The sequence below is a fragment of the Solanum dulcamara genome, chromosome 9 (genome assembly GCF_947179165.1).
Source record: "Solanum dulcamara chromosome 9, daSolDulc1.2, whole genome shotgun sequence".
Classification (NCBI taxonomy): domain Eukaryota; kingdom Viridiplantae; phylum Streptophyta; class Magnoliopsida; order Solanales; family Solanaceae; genus Solanum; species Solanum dulcamara.
In genome coordinates this window covers 383,639-403,594 of record NC_077245.1, presented here as the reverse complement: position 1 = coordinate 403,594, position 19,956 = coordinate 383,639, and the positions used below count along the sequence as shown (strand labels likewise).

The 19,956-nt window shown below is 38.2% G+C and overlaps 3 protein-coding genes across 5 annotated transcripts; 1 reads left to right on the top strand and 2 right to left on the bottom strand.

The window, feature by feature from the left end:
• Positions 1-1,422: 1,422 nt before the first annotated feature.
• Positions 1,423-7,212, bottom strand: LOC129902329 (uncharacterized). Of its 2 annotated transcripts, none has more exons than XM_055977542.1 (8): positions 6,286-7,212; positions 5,827-5,950; positions 4,462-4,591; positions 3,877-3,913; positions 3,507-3,609; positions 3,066-3,175; positions 2,871-2,966; positions 1,423-1,957 (listed from the first exon to the last, which is right to left on the bottom strand). In XM_055977542.1, the coding sequence occupies exons 1-6, from the start codon at positions 6,520-6,522 to the stop codon at positions 3,078-3,080; spliced, it is 729 nt and encodes a 242-aa protein (XP_055833517.1). In that variant the 5' UTR covers positions 6,523-7,212; the 3' UTR covers positions 1,423-1,957; positions 2,871-2,966; positions 3,066-3,077. The 2 variants fall into 2 exon arrangements, with proteins under 2 accessions (XP_055833517.1, XP_055833516.1); XM_055977541.1 differs by having other exon boundaries at positions 3,507-3,744; positions 6,286-7,211.
• Positions 7,213-8,129: 917 nt separating this feature from the next.
• Positions 8,130-12,851, bottom strand: LOC129902929 (cinnamoyl-CoA reductase 1-like). 2 transcript variants are annotated; one of them, XR_008770170.1, is made up of 7 exons: positions 12,612-12,851; positions 12,003-12,172; positions 11,047-11,232; positions 10,627-10,789; positions 9,055-9,244; positions 8,729-8,822; positions 8,401-8,490 (listed from the first exon to the last, which is right to left on the bottom strand). XR_008770170.1 is itself a non-coding variant. In XM_055978375.1 (6 exons), the coding sequence occupies exons 1-6, from the start codon at positions 12,733-12,735 to the stop codon at positions 8,358-8,360; spliced, it is 966 nt and encodes a 321-aa protein (XP_055834350.1). In that variant the 5' UTR covers positions 12,736-12,850; the 3' UTR covers positions 8,130-8,357. The 2 variants fall into 2 exon arrangements, 1 of the variants encoding a protein (XP_055834350.1); XM_055978375.1 differs by lacking the exon at positions 8,729-8,822 and having other exon boundaries at positions 8,130-8,490; positions 12,612-12,850.
• A 4,348-nt stretch (positions 12,852-17,199) lies between these two features.
• Positions 17,200-18,023, top strand: LOC129904219 (60S ribosomal protein L10-like). Its single transcript, XM_055979759.1, has one exon. It carries the CDS (start codon positions 17,232-17,234, stop codon positions 17,892-17,894), a length of 663 nt encoding a protein of 220 aa, XP_055835734.1. The 5' UTR covers positions 17,200-17,231; the 3' UTR covers positions 17,895-18,023.
• Positions 18,024-19,956: the final 1,933 nt, after the last annotated feature.

Below are 19,956 nucleotides of genomic sequence, written 5' to 3'. Positions count from 1 at the left end.
CGATAAAAATAATTATAATAAAATAAGAAATATTTTAATTTTTTAACTTTTTCTAATTGAAGTAGAATAAATACTTGCTAATAAAAAAAATATTATTAGGAAAAACAATGTGTTCAAAAAGAAAATAAATAATATATTTATTTGAAAAGGGGCATTTAAAATATTTCTTATTTTTATTATAATTTTTTAATCGTTATTTGAATAAAAATTATTAATGAATTTATTATAATCTTATATATGTGACATATATTATCCGTTAAAACTTAGTGCATGAAATTATTATATTTTAATTGATAAAATGAGATTACGAAGAATAAAATAATTTTCTACATTTTTATTACTTAAAGTGGTTTTAAAAAAAAAAAACAAGAATAGAGTTCCTTAAAAGTAATATTTTATAAGGAACAAGATTTGTTTTTTAAAATATATATATATATTCGGAAAAGGACATTTTGACCAATTTTTTAACAATAGGGGTATTTTTGACCCATTAAATAATAATAAGGGCACTTCAAACCAAAGTATTGATGATAAAGATATTTTTGGATCAAATTATAAATGGGAGATATTTTTGTTCATTTCAAATAATTTCAAGACATTTTTGACCTTTTTTTTTTTTTTTTTATAAAAACAGAACTAAAATGGAGAAACCTTTGAAACTTAAATTAAGATGAAGAAGACACTGGTGTGAGTGGGGGTGCTTTTCCTCTTTCGAAAAGTGTCAATGAAAGAAGAAAAGTGTATTTTTTAAAATTAAAAAAAAAAAAACTATTCGAACTTCTTCACGCACTTAAGGGAAGTGCAAACACGTATTTTGTCAAATCAGCATTTTGTGTTTAGTAGATACACATTTTGAATAATTTAGGTGTTCAATAAGTACTAGTCCTATTAATATATACAAATAAGCAAACTTCGCGTCCTACTAATTTTATATAAATAACTTACTTTCTAACGACCCCTAATTATTTAACCATGTAAACATTCATGCGAAATTGGTACCTTTAAACATTTCTTCAGAATAATTATCTTCTAAATCTGAATCTATTTGCTTTGCAGTCCTTGGAGAAAGAAAATTAATACTTATAAGCTTAATCACTAAACTATCCTTTATTTCTCTATTAAAATATCACATTTGATTATCACTTAAATCATGAAACAATAACACTAGATTTGAGGAGGAGGAAAAAGCAGCAAACACATTTTCAAAAAAAGGTCAAACAGTTGTGAAACAAATCAATTTTGTTACATGGACTAAAATTAGAGACATTGGCATGGCTTTTCCCTCTGATGTTAATCCATATAATATTCAACAAAAGTGGGAAAAGGGAAATATAAACTTGAGAGGATTATTGCATTCTTGTATTCAGTAGCAAAGTCTGCTCTGAGTTTCTTCTTCTTCTTGTACCAAACAGGATGAAGACAAATCAAGAATGCAAGACTGCTTTCCACCCAAAATGTTCCAAATTATGGTCATGTCACCAAGATTGGTGATAACAACTTATGGACCTGAAGCTTCTTGCTTCAAGAATCATTAATAAAACATCCAAATTACAGAATGAATCTGAAATTTAAGACTAAAGCTTGTTTGTTTTATGCACAAGACTTGAGAATACTTTTAAACACAGTGCATGATGCACCAGCACGCAAGACAGTGACTATCTACACACCCAAAAGCATATTCTGGGAGTTTTTGACTATAAAAGAATCATAGGTTGATTCTGAGATGAATTTTTTACAAAGTTTATTGCTACGGGGAGGGAGCCAGAAACCTATTCCAGCATCCCTCCAATGCATGACGACACTGACTCTCTGCCAGTTATCCCGACACCAGCAGAATGCAAGGGCCTAGATACATGATGTTAAAGGAAGTGCAATCCGCGACTTCCATGTTTCCTCACTCAATCATCAGGAGCGACTCAGACATTGAGCTCTCATGGTGGGTATGACTTTTTATAACCTGCATCAAGGCAAATGACGTTAAGACTACAGATAGTAGAAAAGGCTTTATAGCTTTTTAATATGCTGCAGTCCATATATCTTCCATAATCTTTATACACAACTTACTTTTAGGTTCTTTTTCCTTTTATCAAAATGGCTGCATATCAAATTAGTAGATTATTTTAGAGTTTCATTAATCCTCCTCAGCAGCTTCAATTCATATTGATGACATGCAAATGGCACTGAAACGGGACTACTTACCACAGAAAGGACCTTTAAACATATTCAAATACTTCATGCAAATATAAGCTGGCACCAAACCAAAAAAGTAATTGAACTATCATGAAAGAGACTGTTACTTTGAACGCCACAAAAGACTGTTAAAATCAACATAGTAAGAAGATACTACATTCAATACTATTAACCACTTCAAAAATCCAATAATATGTGTAGCAAGATGAAGACAACAAGAAGAAAGAACTACCAAATATCTGTCAACTCCATCTGATGTGTAATTATACCTGCCAGACACAGTAGGTTGCAAAAAACATTTTCCGAGAAACACTATCATCAAGCATTTAATGAAAATTGAAAATCATCTTTGGGAGTTCTTGTACACACAACAGGTAACATGTTAGCCCGAACCCACCATTCTTAATCAGGCAAAGAACCCACCTATAATGATGCTGTCTTTTTTTCTTTTTGAATAAGTGAAGCCATATAATGATTTTAACACACTGGTCATTTGCATAGAGGAGATACCTGCTTTCTGTTTTAGTCCTCATATTACCTCATAAATGCAATTGAACTTAACCCCACCCATCCCGGCACACAAAACCCCCCGAATAAATGATAAGGATGCAGAAGGGGGTAGGGGAGCATGGACAAACTCAAAGGAAACAATAGAGGTTAAATAAAGCCAAATCTAGTACCTCTAGAATGCAAAGTGAATAATTTGCAAGGCTAGATTAAAAGCCCGCCTCTCAAGTAGCAATACTGCTGCTGTTAGTCCTGCTGCAATCTAGTACCTTTTTTGAACACAAACATCAACAGGAAAATTGTGGTTACAACTTGCAGAAGCAAATATGTTGCGGCTTTTCATCAGTCGGGTCTGAATTATCACTTACCTTGATAAAATCTCACCCTGCATTTTGGTCAGAACCGCTACCTTGCATAAATTGAGGAGAATGAGTAGGTAGTATAAACTGTGGCTGTGGTGTAACAGGCGCTCCAACACCTAAAAATCAAAAAACAGTTACTTTACGATACTGCCAACTTTATACTTGCAATCTTATGCGAGACTTGGAATTGAGGCTACAGAAATAAATGAGGTTACATCATGTTTTCTAGATGTCAGACAACAACAACATACCCAGTGTGATCCCACAAGTGGGGTCTGGGGAGGGCCAGTATATGCAGGCCTTACCCCTACCTTTGTGGGGTAGAGAGGCTGTTTTTTTAGATGTCAAATGTCTTGATACATTTGGAATGCAAATTAATGTCAATGATAATATGATATGCAACGCTACCATGCATGCATATATAAGACGCAAATAAAAGAGATCTGCCTGTTTGGTATGGTGCTTGAATAGTTGGAATGGATGAAGCTGTCATTGCATTGACACCGGGTCCACCAAATTGAAGAATCTGATGTCCTGGCACTGCATAACCCTGCAATGTCGTATAACTGTGACTTCCAGGAACAGCCTGACTTAGCTGGCCGTAAGGATACATTGTTGCGTTAACAGTTCCAGGTACACCATATATAGGAAGGTACTGTTGACCTCCATAAGGATTGTAAACACCCTATCGGATAAAATTACAGTATGCATCAAAAATGAGTCCTCATAGTCAAGACAAAAGGGCACTTGAACCTTTTTACTGCAGCAAAAAGAAAGGGATATATTGTAATGTCTCCATTTATGCAGTGCTACTAACCTGAGGGTAAACGTAATCCGCACCATATGTTGCATACCTGCATTAGTAATACAGAGGTAACTGTATCTTCTAAAAGTTGTGCTTCTAAATGTAATACACACAAATACTCCACGTGATAAAATATACAAAAAATGACTGATTTACGTGAAGTCCTAAGGTCTATCAATGAAATTAACTATTTTTAAATTAAAATCAGCAAATTAACATGGTTCTCTCTCAATGAATAGGATGAAATTTTTGCTGTTTCTCAGTAAAAAGAGGGAAACTACCTGTTCTGCATGCAAATAAAAAACTCATGAAATTCAATAATGAACGGACTCAAGCTTGGGCCTTTTTCCCACAAACTTATAATCCTGAATACAATGACATTTCAAGAATCGATAGCAAAAATTAGGAGACAGTACGCTCCTAAGTTAATTAACTGAACCTTCCTTTCACCTTATCCCAAATATCTAGATGTTTCCTCTATAATTCTACTATAAACCATAAATGAATCAGTGCGTGCACAGTCTATAAATAGTCGATTTTCTTCCAAATTTATATGTAGATTGTGGAGAGTAAGCATGTCTGTGACACACAGCTTACCCATAGGGAGAATACATCAAGCCTTGTTGGTAGCCATAAGAAACCGGTTGCTGGTAGCCAAAGCTTCCAGCATAAGCACCCCGAGCAGCTGGTAAACCTGCTGGAAATGGAGTTGATGACCTCAGACGTCCTGTACCAAATAAAGTGAAAGTAAGCTAATGCATTTCAAAGAAGAGCATCCTTTTTCTTTTTGGTTCTTTCCCTTTTTTCAGGGTAGGATGTGCGCCTAAAAGGTATCAAATGGTTAGGTGTAATTATTTTAAGCTGAACAGGTTGTCACCTGAGATCTCTGTCAAACACATAACCAGCCACGAATCGTCATTCGCAGGATCCTTCGAAAAGGAGGTGATACTTATAGATGTTTTTACAACAATTCTCAGGCAGCTTTACAACTTTTCATATAAAAGACATGTAAAGGAACTTTGCACCTTCTAATTTCAAAGATTATCAATGAGTTAGAGAGAACCCAAGGAAACAGCTCTCCACATTGATTATGCAAAAGGTCACATAAGTACTTGATTTAGCATGCTAGCAATGTTTTCTTTTCCACACAGTCAATTTTGGATAAGTCGAAGATAAAATCTCCAACATCCACCAAGTAGGTAGATAGTATAGGGCCAAGCCAAAAAGTTGTCAAAACATACTTCACCTATTATGTTACAAAATATCAGACATTTCGTTTCAGAAAACAAGGAAATTGTTGCAGAGGCAAAGATGAATTCTTAGAAGTTCAGGAGAAAAGACTAGAGAGTGTTCTGAAGCACAGTTATTGATCACATGCACTTCATGATGTTCGGTCGTCTGATCAAGCAGACGTATTCACATTGCTTTATTTCTCATTTTAAACCAGGTCCTACAATCTCCTTAAGATTAAATTATACAAAATCCCCAAAAAGCAGACATGTCTAATGCATTGTCTACTTCAGTTGAATGAGAGATTATCACAAAACATTCTAGATCTTAGCATCTTATTACTCCTCCTACTGCGGTTATTCCACCACTGTGTTTCAATCCCAAGGCTTATCTTCTCAAATTATTTTTACTTGTAACAACTTACATGCACTTACCTTTCTCCCTCAATTTTCCATTCCACCATCTCAATAATATCTCCACCATATGATAGCTTAAGATGGATCATACATTATCTTGTATTAGCTGGGAGTGCATGCAAATGTGCACAAATAGAAAAACAATCTACGAGCTAAAATCTAAATACAATTGAAAGTGAAGGGAGAACAAGTCATCCAGTAACACTTCATATAATATAGAGCTCATCAGACCCCCAAGATATGCAAAAGCAAAACCATGGTCCAGAACTATTTATAGAAATAGAGTAGAGCATTCAACCAAAATAAGCTACAGTACCAAATTGCACAGAAGGCCGAGGTCGCCCTAACGAAGCCAAATTACAATTTGCCCGCCTCCCATCAATAATTGGAGCAGGATCAGCACACGCCCTCCTCGTAGACTCAGGATCCCGGAAAGTCACCTAAACCCTCCATAGAAATACCATGCGGAAATTATGTCATTCAGTTATCCAAATTCTTAGATGAAGCTTAGTAACGAAGTAAAAGGAAGACAATTTAAATGGTTTCAGCCAAAGTACAGATAATAGATAGTGCAAATAAGGGATGTTATATCACCTGGCTGTAAAAGAAATGGCAGATTATTATATTGACAAAGATGGAGTTTCAAAAAAGAACTATTTTTTGATCCATAAAACGAAAAGAAAACAAAAGATAGTAAAAAAAAAAAAGGTGTATTCTTTTCAAATTCAGTAAACAAGTACTATAAGCAGAAGGTTGAAAACAATAGGACACTCACAAAGCCATAGCCTTTGGATCGGCCAGTATTTTTATCAGTGATAACAACAGCCTCGAGGATTTCACCAAACTGCTCAAAGTATCGTCTGAGGGTGTCACTCTGAGTTTCCCAAGCAAGACCTCCAACAAAGACCTTAGTGAAGGTGGTGTCCCCAAAAGGAGAATTAAAGAATGGAACCCCACTACCTGCAGCAGAGGAACCTGAACCCTGAGCTGGTGGCTGCTGTTGATACGCCATAAACCGACAACCCAATTTGATTAAGAAGATACAGGAGAACTAGGTAGACCAGAAAACAGAAGCTATTTCACGTTATGCTAAAGTTGATCCAGTGGAAACCCCACCTCGTATAAACAAACCCCCCCCCCCCCCTAAAAATGGCCAAAAAGATGGTGAAAATCTATAGGTATATACAAAACAAGAAAAGGGTGTTTGAGAAGAGAGCTAGAGAGGAGCAGGAGCAGGAAGAGGAAGAGCGGAACACAAAGGATCAAGAAGTAAAAAAGGAAACCCTAGAACTGAGGGTGGAAAGGGGAGTAGGTCAAAAAGCAGAAGGGGGTCAAGGTGGGGTTTTGGAGAGGGGGTCGGGGTGTGGATCAGCTGTACAATAGAGCAGAGTAAGAAGAAGCAGAAGAGGGGGTGGGTGGGGTAAAAAAGTGAAGAAACTGGGTCATGATGATACAAGAAGAGCACGAGAGGTGAATAAAAAGAGAGAGAGAAAAAGTAATGGAAAAAAAAACAGAGACTAATAAGCATTCATGGTGGATCCTAAGAGTAAAAAAAGAAGGGATTTTTGAATTGATTTTGAAGAATTGGAATTGGAATTGGTAAGAAATGATGGAGAGAGAGAAAAACAGAGCATGGTAGAAGAGGTATAGAAGGAGAAGCAAGTGACTCAATCATCATCGCTTTTAATTACTGTCAAAAGAAAAAACATCTCTCTCGTTAACGGCTTTATACTCTCTTTTTTAGCATTGGCAGTGGCAGGTCAGCTTTGGCCACCTGACCACCTTCTTCAATGAAATCTTCTTTTTTTTATCCCAATTCACTAATCCCATTCAGCTGATAAGTAAGCATTGACTTTAAAATTTTAAAAGTGTTTTAAGATTATTATTTGGTAATTTTACAATTGAAATGGTCAAAATAAATTGAGTTATCTAAATATGCATAGTGTTTAGTTGTTACTTGAAATCAAATTTAAATGTTTATTTATGTATACGTCTTTTTAATTATAAAGTCAGGTTTAAAATTTTAAGTTTATAAATTATGATTCAAAAAATGTAATTTTCTTGATTCTAAATAAAAGTTTATATAATTAAATGAATTTTAATAGAAGAATAAAATTTGAGCTATGTTGAATGCCTATATTACAGCAAAGTTTAATTTCATGCTCAAAATTCGAGAAATTTATTGACGAGGTAGCTTTTTATCATTTCAGAATCTGATGGTCCTACTCTGTGTTCCTCCAATTTGTCATTCTTTTTCACTTTATTAGCCCCAATTTTTGTGATTTTCATTCCAACACTTCCCTACCTGCCCCCCTTCTTATATAGTATGCCAACTGTAGCAATTTACAATTTGAATCTTTAAATTTCAATTTATAACGTCACTTGGATGAAAAGTTATTTAATATTGGAGTAATGTTTACTACAACTTAAAAATTTACTTGTTCTTTATTATTACAAACAGAAATGTGTGTTATTATCGTACCTATTCTCTAGGGAAGGTTCTTGAATTTGTCTTGATTTTCATTTTCTTGACAATTAGCTTGCCCAAATGTTCTGTTCATATCGAAATGTCCAAAAGCTCAACACTTTAAGTAACGATAGACAGATTCACGAAGCAGCTTCACTAAAAACGCCCGCTAAGGCGCTACTAAAGCTCCATTCTCATAAGCTCTAGGAATAGAAATACAAGGTTGAACTTGAACAAATTAAGAGGAAATAAAACAACTAAATACAACTCAAAAGGGATCCAGATTATGTATTATTATAGATACAAGTGTATGAATTTGAAAGACATGCAGAGCAATTATTTAGCACAAAGTATTACAAGAAGCAAAAAGGTCCTTTACTTCAATCCAGAAAGCCCCCTTGTTTGTAACTTTCAACTGCATCAACTAGAGTTTCCTCCAATGGCCTATATTGCCAACCCAACTTCTGCAGCTTCTCTGAACTAAAACGTACATCCTCCGTCACATCGGTAAAACTGTAAAATAAAAAGTACATTTAGGACAACAGAATTAGATATATGAGGAACTCCTATGCAGAAGCGTAAGAGCCCACCCACTAGTGATATTGTCCATTTTGAGTCTAGGCCTGAGCGGCAAAATACGTCACTGGGGTCTAAGGGTCGTTCCAGCATCATTCTGGGTAACGCATTTTAAAGCTTTGCGGTCCTAGGCCCAAAAAGGACAATATATGTTGAAGAATGACAAAAATCCCACATTGGTGGTTAATAAGATAAGTGGACTCCTTATAACGCTTGGGCAATCCTCCTCCCTTTGAGTTAGCTTTTGGGGTGTGAGTTAGGCCAAAGACCTAATTTAACAATATCACTAGTGAGCAAGGTTGTTACAAGGATATTTATCAATACACTTAATCAAATAGACCAAGTTCACTACACAGCTTTCTTAACCAGATTACCAATAAGAGAAGTCCCAATTTCCTTAAGCTGCTTTATTTTTTTTCCGGTGAACTCTTAAACCAGACACAGGAAATAGGACACTAGATTCCCATTAAAGAAGCATAAATGGAAAGGAGAGAAATTCACCGTTTAGGATAATTGTAGTTGGGATAGTGTTTCTTCAGCATGGCAACTAAATCTTCTGTTTTCATTGTATGAGCCGTGCACAAGTATCTACCTTCAGCTTCAGGTCTCTCATACACTAGTAGCAAAGCTTCAGCTACATCACGTACATCTACCATAAAACGTCTCTTGTTTTCCAGCTCTTCATATCCGTCTGCATCAACAACACAAAGAGAAGAAAGGGACATCAGTCACTTCAAGAGAAAAAAGGAAAGAACCATAACCATGGATCCATATACATGAAAACATAGAAACAACACATGAAGCCTTTAGCATAAAAAGATGCAAAGCAACTCAAATGATACAAAAATAAGCAGATATATCATATAATATTTTGGTGTTTCTGCTCCTTTTAGGTAATAAATCTTAAGGAGAATGGAGAAAGAGCAAGCATCTATTCGCACTGAAATAGAAAAATGAGTATGGATGGGGTGGAGTGGGGTATATCCCTTTAAGGTGAAACTTTGTTTATTTTCGCACTGAAATAGAAAAATGGGTATGGAGTGTCATATAGCCCTTTAGGTGAAACTTTGTTTGTTTCAGCAAATCGTCATATATTCATAGATCTGAACCAGTTATTTATAATACCCATGATTAATAGCTCAACTCGTTCTAAACAGAAATTAACATTTACTACCACTAAACACAAAGCTTAGTAGCTGTCGGTGCACAGTAACTATGAGGTCTTTATCTAACGAGGCAATACACTCGAGAAGCCACAGAAAAACCAATGCTTGAAACACTAGAGAAGAAGGATGACAAAAAGAGCATCTGAGAACTGCTTCTAACCAGAACTATCATAAACTGGCCTACTAAACTTTTATCAAATAACCTATAGAGCACATAACTTACATTGGCACTGTATCTCTGTCATATCAAAAATTGTGCAAAGTAATTTAAAAATAGAGGGTCTTCAGGCAGTTGTCATCTGGGGGTATAAAGTGAATGTATGCATAAGGAAGAACTCATTAACTAGTGAACTGAATTTGAAACAGTAAATTAAGCCAAATGGTATGGACAAAAGGTCCAAGTTACTAACCAAAAATATTAAGCATGAAAAACTACAATAAACCTAAATTCGGTGTCTCATAAATATCACACTAAGTATACATGCCACAAAGATGCAACCCATTCAGGATTTCAGGTTAGTCCACTTACATGGACAAATAATATTCTACAAATTTCCAGTTGCAGCTAAGCTAATATGCCTCACATCACTGTTTTTGCTTTCAATGATCTCTTGCTTATAGTCAGCCACCAGGCAATTTGGATAACCAAAAGTCATATATGACAGCTGACAAGACTTGTTGTAGTTACACATATATATTCCTAACACTTTCAAGCATAGTTAAAGAATTTAACAAAACACAAAACGTTAAATGTATGTTCATGCTTGCAAGGAAAAACCATTAAGAAGCTTGTGGGAAAAGTGAATTCTGATTATTCCCCAATGAGCAACTCACGCAAGCAGGAATATAGAAGTAGAAGAAATGATGCAGAAAAAAACAGTGAAGTATAACTATGGTTTCTTGGTACCCTTCAGCAGCTTAATGAGAACCAAACTACTGGCATTTGTTGTCTTCTGCAACATTGGCCCTATAATAAGTGTTGGGAGCACAGTTAACAAATCAAGTCCACTTTGCTTTGCATATGACCAAGCTTCTTCCTCAGCCATCGTTTTAGAAAAACAGTACCAGTTCTGCATGCATTTGGAACCACAAAATGTAATCAGATAGGAAGCTGCTCTAGCAAAATAAGCATTCACGAACCAAATCGAAATTTATCTTTGAAAACTAAGCCAATCAAACAGAACACTACTCAAGTAAATTAACTATTCAAGATACAGATCATATATTACTTTACCAACACTAAGTATCATATGTAGGAAACATGACTAATAATCTTAAATTTACACAGAAGTCAAATTCACAAACTCGCATCAGTAAAAGAAGCTACATTAGTTGCTTTGCAGTATTCACTGTCCGACCAACAAGTCTCGTCCTTCACTTGGCCCTTCGGCCAGTTGGGGTCCAAGAGAGCAGCAGCAACAGAAGACACAAACACAACTCTCTTGATGTTTTCTTCAGAGCATGCCTTCAGAACATTAAGTGTGCCGTTTACTGCAGGCTCAACAAGTTCTACCTGCAATCAAGGCATTGAACATGGGAATAGTTATTTCGAAAGCAACATAGAAATGCAGAGCGTTTGATCACAATACAATGTCTCCTGAATGCACCAGATTTCCCAATGTCTTAGGCTCCCAAATAGGGGAGCTCCATAGAAGTATCTCTTATTGTAAGTATTAATCACCGTGAAAAGATCTCTTTGAACAGTACATCACACAAAATCCCAATATAAATTCACTATCTTGTCCTTCATTTTGTTAGAAAGACACCTTTAAGGGATTTCAACAACTAATAACATGTGCTAAAGATCACTATTCTAGTCTGCTCATAAAGATTCCACTGATGTGTGGAGATTTACAAACTGAAACCACAGGATGTGATTAATACCAACAAAGTGAATAAGCTGATAATATCTCAATCCATGGACATGTATAGAAATTATATATTGGTCTATTATTATTTACAAAGAACCATGGTGTTCGGGCCAACTTGTGAGAACCTTGACTATTCCACCAGGTACCTGCTAACTCTCACTAGCAACCATACCAGGTAACTCTGCACCAAGGTTTAAGCATATGGAAAAGATCACCAAAAGATTTTTCGTATCTTCTGAGATTTGAACCCTGTCCAAATTTTGCACCCACTTCATTGACCACTACACAAAACATCAGAACCTTGAATTCATTCGCCTGTTGGTTTATTAGTTACTTTGTTTTAGATGTTTAGAGAACCTAACTTTCTCAATATGGTCACAGGAAATAATTATAGGTCGCAGCAGATTCATACCTCGGGATTTGGTACAGAACCCGAAGGAACTGGACTAGCAACATGAAATACTCCATTGCATCCTTTGATAGCTCCAGCAAGCGAGTTGGGATCTAACAAGTCTGCCTTGAAGAGTTTAAGGTTCTCAGCAGCTTTGTCAAGGTCCTTCAAATGAGCATACTTGTCATTAGCTGCAAATTAATTTAGAAGAGGCCTCTTCAGAAACTTTAAACACGAACTAAGAAAAATCAATTTCATCATTATATCATGTCAGTAACCTAGAACAAGATTATCCTATTTGGTGTATTCAAAATTTCATCAGAAAATAAAAAAAAAAGATATTTTTATTGCAAAAAGAGGTTCAACAGGTGTTTTGGGTTACTATATTCTGCCTTCTAATAGTTTCTAAAAACTTCTAGTATGAAATGGTGTCAAGTAAATTGAAATAGATAAAACTAATCAAATATAGCCCAGATTCAACTAATTTGGAATTGAGGATTGATTGATTGATCCAATGAGTGAAACAATTTCTAAGGAATCTTCATTTCCATTCCTAAAATTAGTATGAAAACTAAGAAGAGAAGAAAAAGAGAGTTTTTGGGTATAGCCCCCAAAATAAAGAAAACTTACAAGGGTCTCTGACGGTGCCATGAACAATGTAGTCCTTAGAAAGGAGAAGCTTCACTAGCGATGAAGCCAAGTATCCACCTGCCCCAGTTACACAAACTCTGCATTTCTCCGACGTCAACGCCATCGCTCTGCAATGATGAAGTTGTTCTCTCTTTTTCCTTTTACTTCAACAGCCAACGTTCACACTTCCACAATACTTTATTCTTTCTTTCAGGCTAACCCATGTAATAAATAAAAATTAGAAACGCGTCTTTATATAGCATTATTATCCTTGTCAACCATCAGCCTATCAATTTACAATTACTATTTATAATTCTTGAGCATTGTTTTGGCGACGCTATAGGAATTAGGCGATTTTGTCAGTTTTTTGTGTGTGTTAACCAACGGATTTTTTAGGTGCCGGGGGTCCGGGTCGAATTTTCTTGAATTCTACCATAGTAGCGTCCGTAACAACCTAGAGAACAACTTCAGTAGCTCCGGCGGCGCTTTAGAGGGGTTTAGGAGCATTTTATTGGCGACACAATAGGAATTAGGCAATTTTGCCAGTTTTTCGTGTATGTTAGCCCATGGATTTACTAGGTGTCGGGGGTCCAGTTCGAATTTTCTTGGATTCTTCCATAGTAGCGTCCGTAACGACCTAGGGAACGACTCCAGTAGCCCCGACGACGCTTTAGAGGGGTTTAGGAGCATTTTATTGGCGACGCAATAGAAATTAGGCGATTTTGCCAGTTTTTCGTGTGTGTTAGCCTACAGATTTTTTAGGTGCCGGGGGTCCGGGTCGAATTTTCTTGGATTCTTCCATAGTAGCATCCGTAACGACCTAGGGAACGACTCTAGTAGCCCCGGAGGCGCTTTAGAAGGGTTTCCTAGGTCGTTACGGATGCTACTATGGAATAATCCAAGAAAATTCGATACAGACCCTCATTATCTAAAAAATTTGTGGGCTAACACACACGAAAAACTTGCAAAATTACCTAATTCCTATTGCGTCGCCATTAAAATGCTTCTAAAGCGCCGTCGGGGCAACTAGAGTTGTTTCCTAGGTCGTTACGTACGATACTATAGAAGAATCCAAGTAAATTAGATCTGGACCCCGGGCACCTAAAAGATTCGTGGGTTAACACACGAAAAACTTGCAAAATCGCCTAATTTCTATTTTGTCACCAATACGATACTGCAGAACCCCTGTAAGTGCCGCCGGGGCTACTGGAGTCATTCCCCATGTCGGTACGGATGCTACTATGGTAGAATCTAAGAAAATTTGACCCAAACCCCCGGCACCTAAAAAATATGTGAGCTAACACACACGAAAAACAGGCAAAATCGCCTAATTATTATTATATTGCCAATAAAATGCTTCTAAACCCCTGTAAAGCACCGCTGGGGCTACTGGAGTCATTCCCTAGGTCATTACGGACACTACTGTGGAAGAATCCAAGAAAATTCAACCCGGACCCCCGGCACCTAAAAAATATGTGGGCTAATACACATGAAAAACTGGCAAAATTGCCTAATTCCTATTGCATCGCCAATAAAATGCTCCTAAACCCTTCTAAAGCATCGTCGGGGCTACTGGAGTCATTCCCTAGGTTGTTACGGACGCTACCATGTAAGAATCCAAAACATTTCGAATCGGACGCCCGACACATAAAAAATAAAGGGCTAACACACAAGAAAAACTGGCAAAATCGCCTAATTCCTATTTCGTCGCCAATAAAATGCTCCTAAACCCTCTAATGTGCCTCCGGAGCTACTGGAGTCATTCTCTAGGTCGTTACGGACGCTACCATGTAAGAATCCAAAATATTTCGAACCGGACGCCCGACACATAAAAAATAATGGGCTAACACACAAGAAAAACTGGCAAAATCGCCTAATTACTATTGTATTGCCAATAAAATGCTCCTAAACCCCTCTAAAGCATCGCCGGGGCTACTAGAGTCTTTCCTATGGTCGTTACGGATACTACTATGGAAGAATCTAAGAAAATTCAACCCGGACCCCCGGCACCTAAAAATTTTGTGGGCTAATACACACGAAAAACTGGCAAAATTGCCTAATTCCTATTGCATCGCCACAAAATCGCGTAATTTCTATTTTGTCACCAATACGATACTGCAGAACCCTTGTAAAGCGTCGCCGGGGCTGCTGGAGTCGTTCGCCAGGTCAGTACGGATGCTACTATGGTAGAATCCAAGAAAATTTGACCCGAACCCCCGGCACCTAAAAATTCGTGGGCTAACACATACGAAAAACTGGCAAAATTGCCTAATTACTATTGCATAGCCAATAAAATGCTCTAAATCCCTCTAAAGCACCGCTGGGGCTATTGGAGTCAATCCCTAGGTCGTTACGGACACTACTATGGAAGAATCCAAGAAAATTCAACCCAGACCTCCGACACCTAAAAAATCTGTGGGCTAATACACACAAAAATTGGCAAAATTGACTAATTCCTATTGCATCGCCAATAAAATGCTCCTAAACCCTTCTAAAGCATCGTCGGGGCTAATGGAGTCATTCCCCAGGTTGTTACGGATGCTACGATAAAATAATCCAAGAAAATTCAACCTGGACCCCTGACACCTAAAAAATCTGTGGGCTAACACATACGAAAAACTGGCAAAATTGCCTAATTCTGGTTCCATCGCTAATAAAATGCTCATAAACTCCTCTAATGTGCCTCCGGAGCTACTGGAGTCGATCTCTAGGTCATTACGGACGCTACTATGTAAGAATCCAAAACATTTCAAACCGGACGCCCGACACCTAAAAAATCCGTGCGCTAACACACACGAAAAACTAGCAAAATCGCCTAATTCCTATTGCATCGCCAATAAATTGCTCCTAAACCCCTCTAAAGCACCGCCGGGGCTACTGGAGTCTTTTCTATGGTCGTTACGGACGCTACTATCAAATAATCCAAGAAAATTCGACCCAAACCCCCAGCACCTAAAAAATTTGTGGGCTAACACACAAGAAAAAATGGCAAAATCGTCTAATTCCTATTGCGTCGCCAATAAAATGTTCTTAAACCCCTCTAAAGCATCGCCGGGGCTACTAGAGTCGTTCTCTAGGTTGTTACGGACGCTAATATGGAAGAATCCAAGAAATTTCGACCCAAACCCCCAGCACTTAAAAATTCGTGGGCTAACACACACAAAACACTGGCAAAATTGCCCAATTCCTATTGCGTCGACAATAAACTTCTCCTAAACCTCTGTAAAGCGCCGCCGTGGCTATTGGAGTCATTCCCTAGGTCGTTACGGATGCTACTATTGAATAATCAAAGAAAATTCAACCCGAACCCCCGGCACCTAAAAAACTTGTGTGCTAACAAATACGAAATACTCGCAAAATCACCTAATTTCTATTGCGTCGCCAATAAAATGCTCCCTAACCCTTTTAAACCACCACCGGGGCTATTGCAGTCATTTCCTAAGTCATTACGGACGCTACTATGGAATAATCTAAGAAAATTCGACCTGGACCCTGGCACCTAAAAAATCTGTGGGCTAACACACACTAAAAACTAGCAAAATTGCCTAATTCTTATTGAATCGCAAATAAAATGCTCTTAAACCCCTCTAATGCACCTACTGGGCTACTGGAGTCATTCCCTAGGTCGTTACGGACGCTACTATGTAAGAATCCAATTTTTTTGACCCGGACGCCCGACACCTAAAATATTTATGGGCTTACATCCACGAAAAACTGGAAAAATCGCCTAATTTTTATTGCGTCGCCAGTAAAATGCTCTTCAACCCTTTTAAAGAACTGCCGGAGCTACTGGAGTCTTTTCCATGGTCGTTACGGATGCTACTATGGAATAATACAAGAAAATTTGACTCAAACCCCCAGTACCTAAAAAATCTATGGGCTAACACAGAAAAAAAACTAGCAAAATTACTTAATTCCTCTTGCGTCGCCAATAAAATGCTCTTAAACCCCTCTAAAGCATCGTCGGGGCTACTGGAGTCATTCCCTAGGTTGTTACGGACGCTACTATGGAAGAATCCGAGAAAATTCTACCCAAACCCCAGCACCTAAAATATCTGTGGGCTAACACACACGAAAAACTGACAAAATTGATTAATTCCTATTGCGTCGCCAATAAACTGCTCCCAAACCCCTCTAAAGCGCTGCCGGGGCTACTGGAGTCATTCTCTAGGTCTTTACAGACGCTACTATGGAATAATCCAAGAAAAGTCGACCCAAACCCCGGTACCTAAAAAATCCGTGGGCTAACACACACAAAAAACTGGCAAAATTGCCTAATTCTTATTGTGTCGCCAATAAAATGTTTCTAAACCCCTCTAAAGTGCCGTCAGGGCTACTGGATTCATTCCCTAGATCGTTATGGATGCTACTATGGTAAAATCCAAGAAATTTTGACCCAAAACCTCGGGACCTAAAAAATCTGTGGGCTAACACACATGAAAAAGTGGAAAAATCACCTAATTTTTATTTCAATGCCAATAAAATGCTCCTAAACACCTCTGAAGTTCCGCCGGGGCTACTGAAGTCGTTCTCTAGGTCGTTACAAACGCTACTATTGAAGAATCCAAGAAAATTAGACTCGAGTTTCTCCGGCCACACAGCAATTGCAGAGAATTAGCCATGGGGAGAAGACCTGCAAGGTGTTACCGGCAGATTAAGAACAAACCTTATCCAAAATCACGGTTTTGCCGTGGTGTTCCAGATCCAAAGATCAGGATCTATGATGTGGGTATGAAGAAAAAGGGAGTTGATGAATTTCCTTTCTGTGTGCACTTGGTCAGTTGGGAGAAGGAGAATGTTTCAAGTGAGGCACTTGAAGCTGCTCGTATTGCTTGCAACAAGTACATGACCAAGTCTGCTGGAAAGGATGCTTTCCACCTCAGGGTTAGGGTCCATCCCTTCCATGTTTTGCGAATTAACAAGATGTTGTCGTGTGCTGGGGCTGATAGGCTCCAAACTGGTATGAGGGGTGCTTTCGGTAAGCCACAGGGAGTCTGTGCCCGTGTTGCTATTGGTCAAGTTCTTCTCTCTGTTCGCTGCAAAGATGGTAATGCTAGCCATGCTCAAGAGGCTCTTCGCCGTGCTAAGTTTAAGTTTCCTGGCCGCCAAAAGATCATTGTCAGCAGAAAGTGGGGGTTCACTAAGTTCAGCCGTACTGATTATCTGAAATACAAATCAGAGAATCGTATTGTCCCAGACGGTGTCAATGCCAAGCTCCTTGGCTGCCATGGACGACTTGCTGCACGTCAACCTGGAAGAGCTTTTCTAGAAGCAGCGAGTTGAAGTTGTAGAATTTCCAATCTGAAGCTATAGTTTTCTACTTCCGCTGAATGAGATTGTGTCGTGATAATCTATCTAGTTCTGAACCATTAAGTTTTTACTGCTCTGAATATTTACCCTTGCAAAAGATAATGATTGGCATTTATTTCGAAAAAAAAAATAAAAAAAATAATTAGACTCGAACCCCCGAAAAATAAAAAATCAATAGGCTAATACACATAAAAAACTGGCAAAATTATCTAATTCCTATTGCGTCGCCAATAAACTACTCCTAAACCCCTCTAAAGTGCCGCCGGGGCTACTGGAGGCATTCCTTAGGTCATTGCGGACGATACTATGGAATGAATCCAATAAAATATGACCCAGACCCTCGGCACCTAAAACATCTGTAGGCCAACACACACGAAAAATTAGCAAAATCGCTTAATTCATATTGCGTCGCTAATAAAATCCTCATAAACCCTTCTAAAGCACTGATGGGGCTACTGGAGTCGTTCGCTAGATAGTTACGGATGCCACTATGTAAGAATATAAAAAATTTCAACCCGGACGCCCAACACCTAAAAAATCTGTGTGCTAACACATACGAAAAATATGCAAAATCACCTAATACCTATTACATAGCCAATAAAATGCTCCTAAACCCCTCTAAAGCACCCCTGGGCTACTGGAGTCATTCCCTAGGTCATTATGGATGCTACTATTGAAAAATCCAATGAAATTCGACCTGGACCCTCAGCATCTAAAAAATCTGTCGGCTAACACACAAAAAAACTGGCAAAATTGCCTAATTCCTATTGCATTGCCAAAAAATACTCCTAAACCCCTCAAAAGCGCCGCCGAGACTACTGGAGTCGTTCCCTAGGTCGTTACGGATGTTATGATGGAAGAATCGAAGAAACTTCGACCTGAACCTCCGGCACCTAAAAAATCCGTGGGCTAACACACAAGTAAAATTGGCGAAATCGCCTAATTCCTATTGTTTGGCCAATAAAATGCTTCTAACACCTTCTAAAGCGCCGCCGGGTCTACCATAGTCGTTCCCTAGGTAGTTACGCACGCTACTATGGAAGAATCTAAGAAAATTCAACCCGAATCTCCGGCACCTAAAAAATCAGTGGGCTAACACACACAAAAAATAAGCAAAATTGCCTAATTCCTATTGCGTCCCCAATAAAATGCTTTTAAACCCTCAAAAACACCGCCGGGGCTACTAGAGTCGTTCTCTAGGTCGTTACGGACACTTCTATGGAAGAATTCATGAAAATTCGACCCGAACCCCCGGCACCTAAAAAGTATGTGGGCTAAAACAAATGAAAAACTAGCAAAATTGCTTAATTCCTATTGCGTCGCCAATAAAATGCTCCTAAATCCTTCTAAAGTGCCGCCAGAGCTACTGGAGTCATTCTCTAGGTCGTTACTGACGCTACTATGGAAGAATCCAAGAAAATTCAATCCATACCCCCGGCAACAAAAAAATCCATGGGCTAACACACACGAAAAACTAGCAAAATTGCCTAATTCCTATTGCGTCGCCAATAAAATACTTCTAAACCTTTCTTAAACACCATCTTGGATACTGGAGTCATTCCCTAGGTCATTACGGATTCTACTATTGAAGAATCCAATAAAATTCGACCTGGACCCTCAGCATCTAAAAAATCTGTCGGCTAACACACAAAAAAACTGGCAAAATTGCCTAATTCCTATTGCATCGCCAAAAAAATACTCGTAAACCCCTCAAAAGCGCCGCCGAGACTACTGGAGTCGTTCCCTAGGTCGTTACGGATGCTACTATGGAAGAATCCAAGAAACTTCGACCTGAACCGCCGGCACCTAAAAAATCCGTGGGCTAACACACAAGTAAAATTGGCGAAATCGCCTAATTCCTATTGTTTGGCCAAAAAAATGCTTCTAACACCTTCTAAAGCGCCGCCGGGGCTACTATAGTCGTTCCCTAGGTAGTTACGCATGCTATTATGGAAGAATCTAAGAAAATTCAACCCGAATCTCCGACACCTAAAAAATCAGTGGGCTAACACACACAAAAAATAAGCAAAATTGC

What these genes read in the sequence shown, in the direction of transcription:
- LOC129904219 (XM_055979759.1), top strand. Translation starts at nt 17,232, where the DNA reads ATGGGGAGAAGACCTGCAAGGTGTTACCGGCAGATTAAGAACAAACCT.
- LOC129902329 (XM_055977541.1), bottom strand. Translation starts at nt 6,522, where the DNA reads ATGGCGTATCAACAGCAGCCACCAGCTCAGGGTTCAGGTTCCTCTGCT. An exon ending in TCGGCCTTCTGTGCAATTTG is followed by an intron (nt 4,592 to 5,826) that starts GTACTGTAGCTT and finishes TATTTGGTACAG; the next exon opens with GACGTCTGAGGTCATCAACT. An exon ending in TTGATGTATTCTCCCTATGG is followed by an intron (nt 3,914 to 4,461) that starts GTAAGCTGTGTG and finishes TTACTAATGCAG; the next exon opens with GTATGCAACATATGGTGCGG.
- LOC129902929 (XM_055978375.1), bottom strand. Translation starts at nt 12,735, where the DNA reads ATGGCGTTGACGTCGGAGAAATGCAGAGTTTGTGTAACTGGGGCAGGT. An exon ending in GTTCTGTACCAAATCCCGAG is followed by an intron (nt 11,233 to 12,002) that starts GTATGAATCTGC and finishes CCTTGATTGCAG; the next exon opens with GTAGAACTTGTTGAGCCTGC. An exon ending in AATACTGCAAAGCAACTAAT is followed by an intron (nt 10,790 to 11,046) that starts GTAGCTTCTTTT and finishes AAATGCATGCAG; the next exon opens with AACTGGTACTGTTTTTCTAA.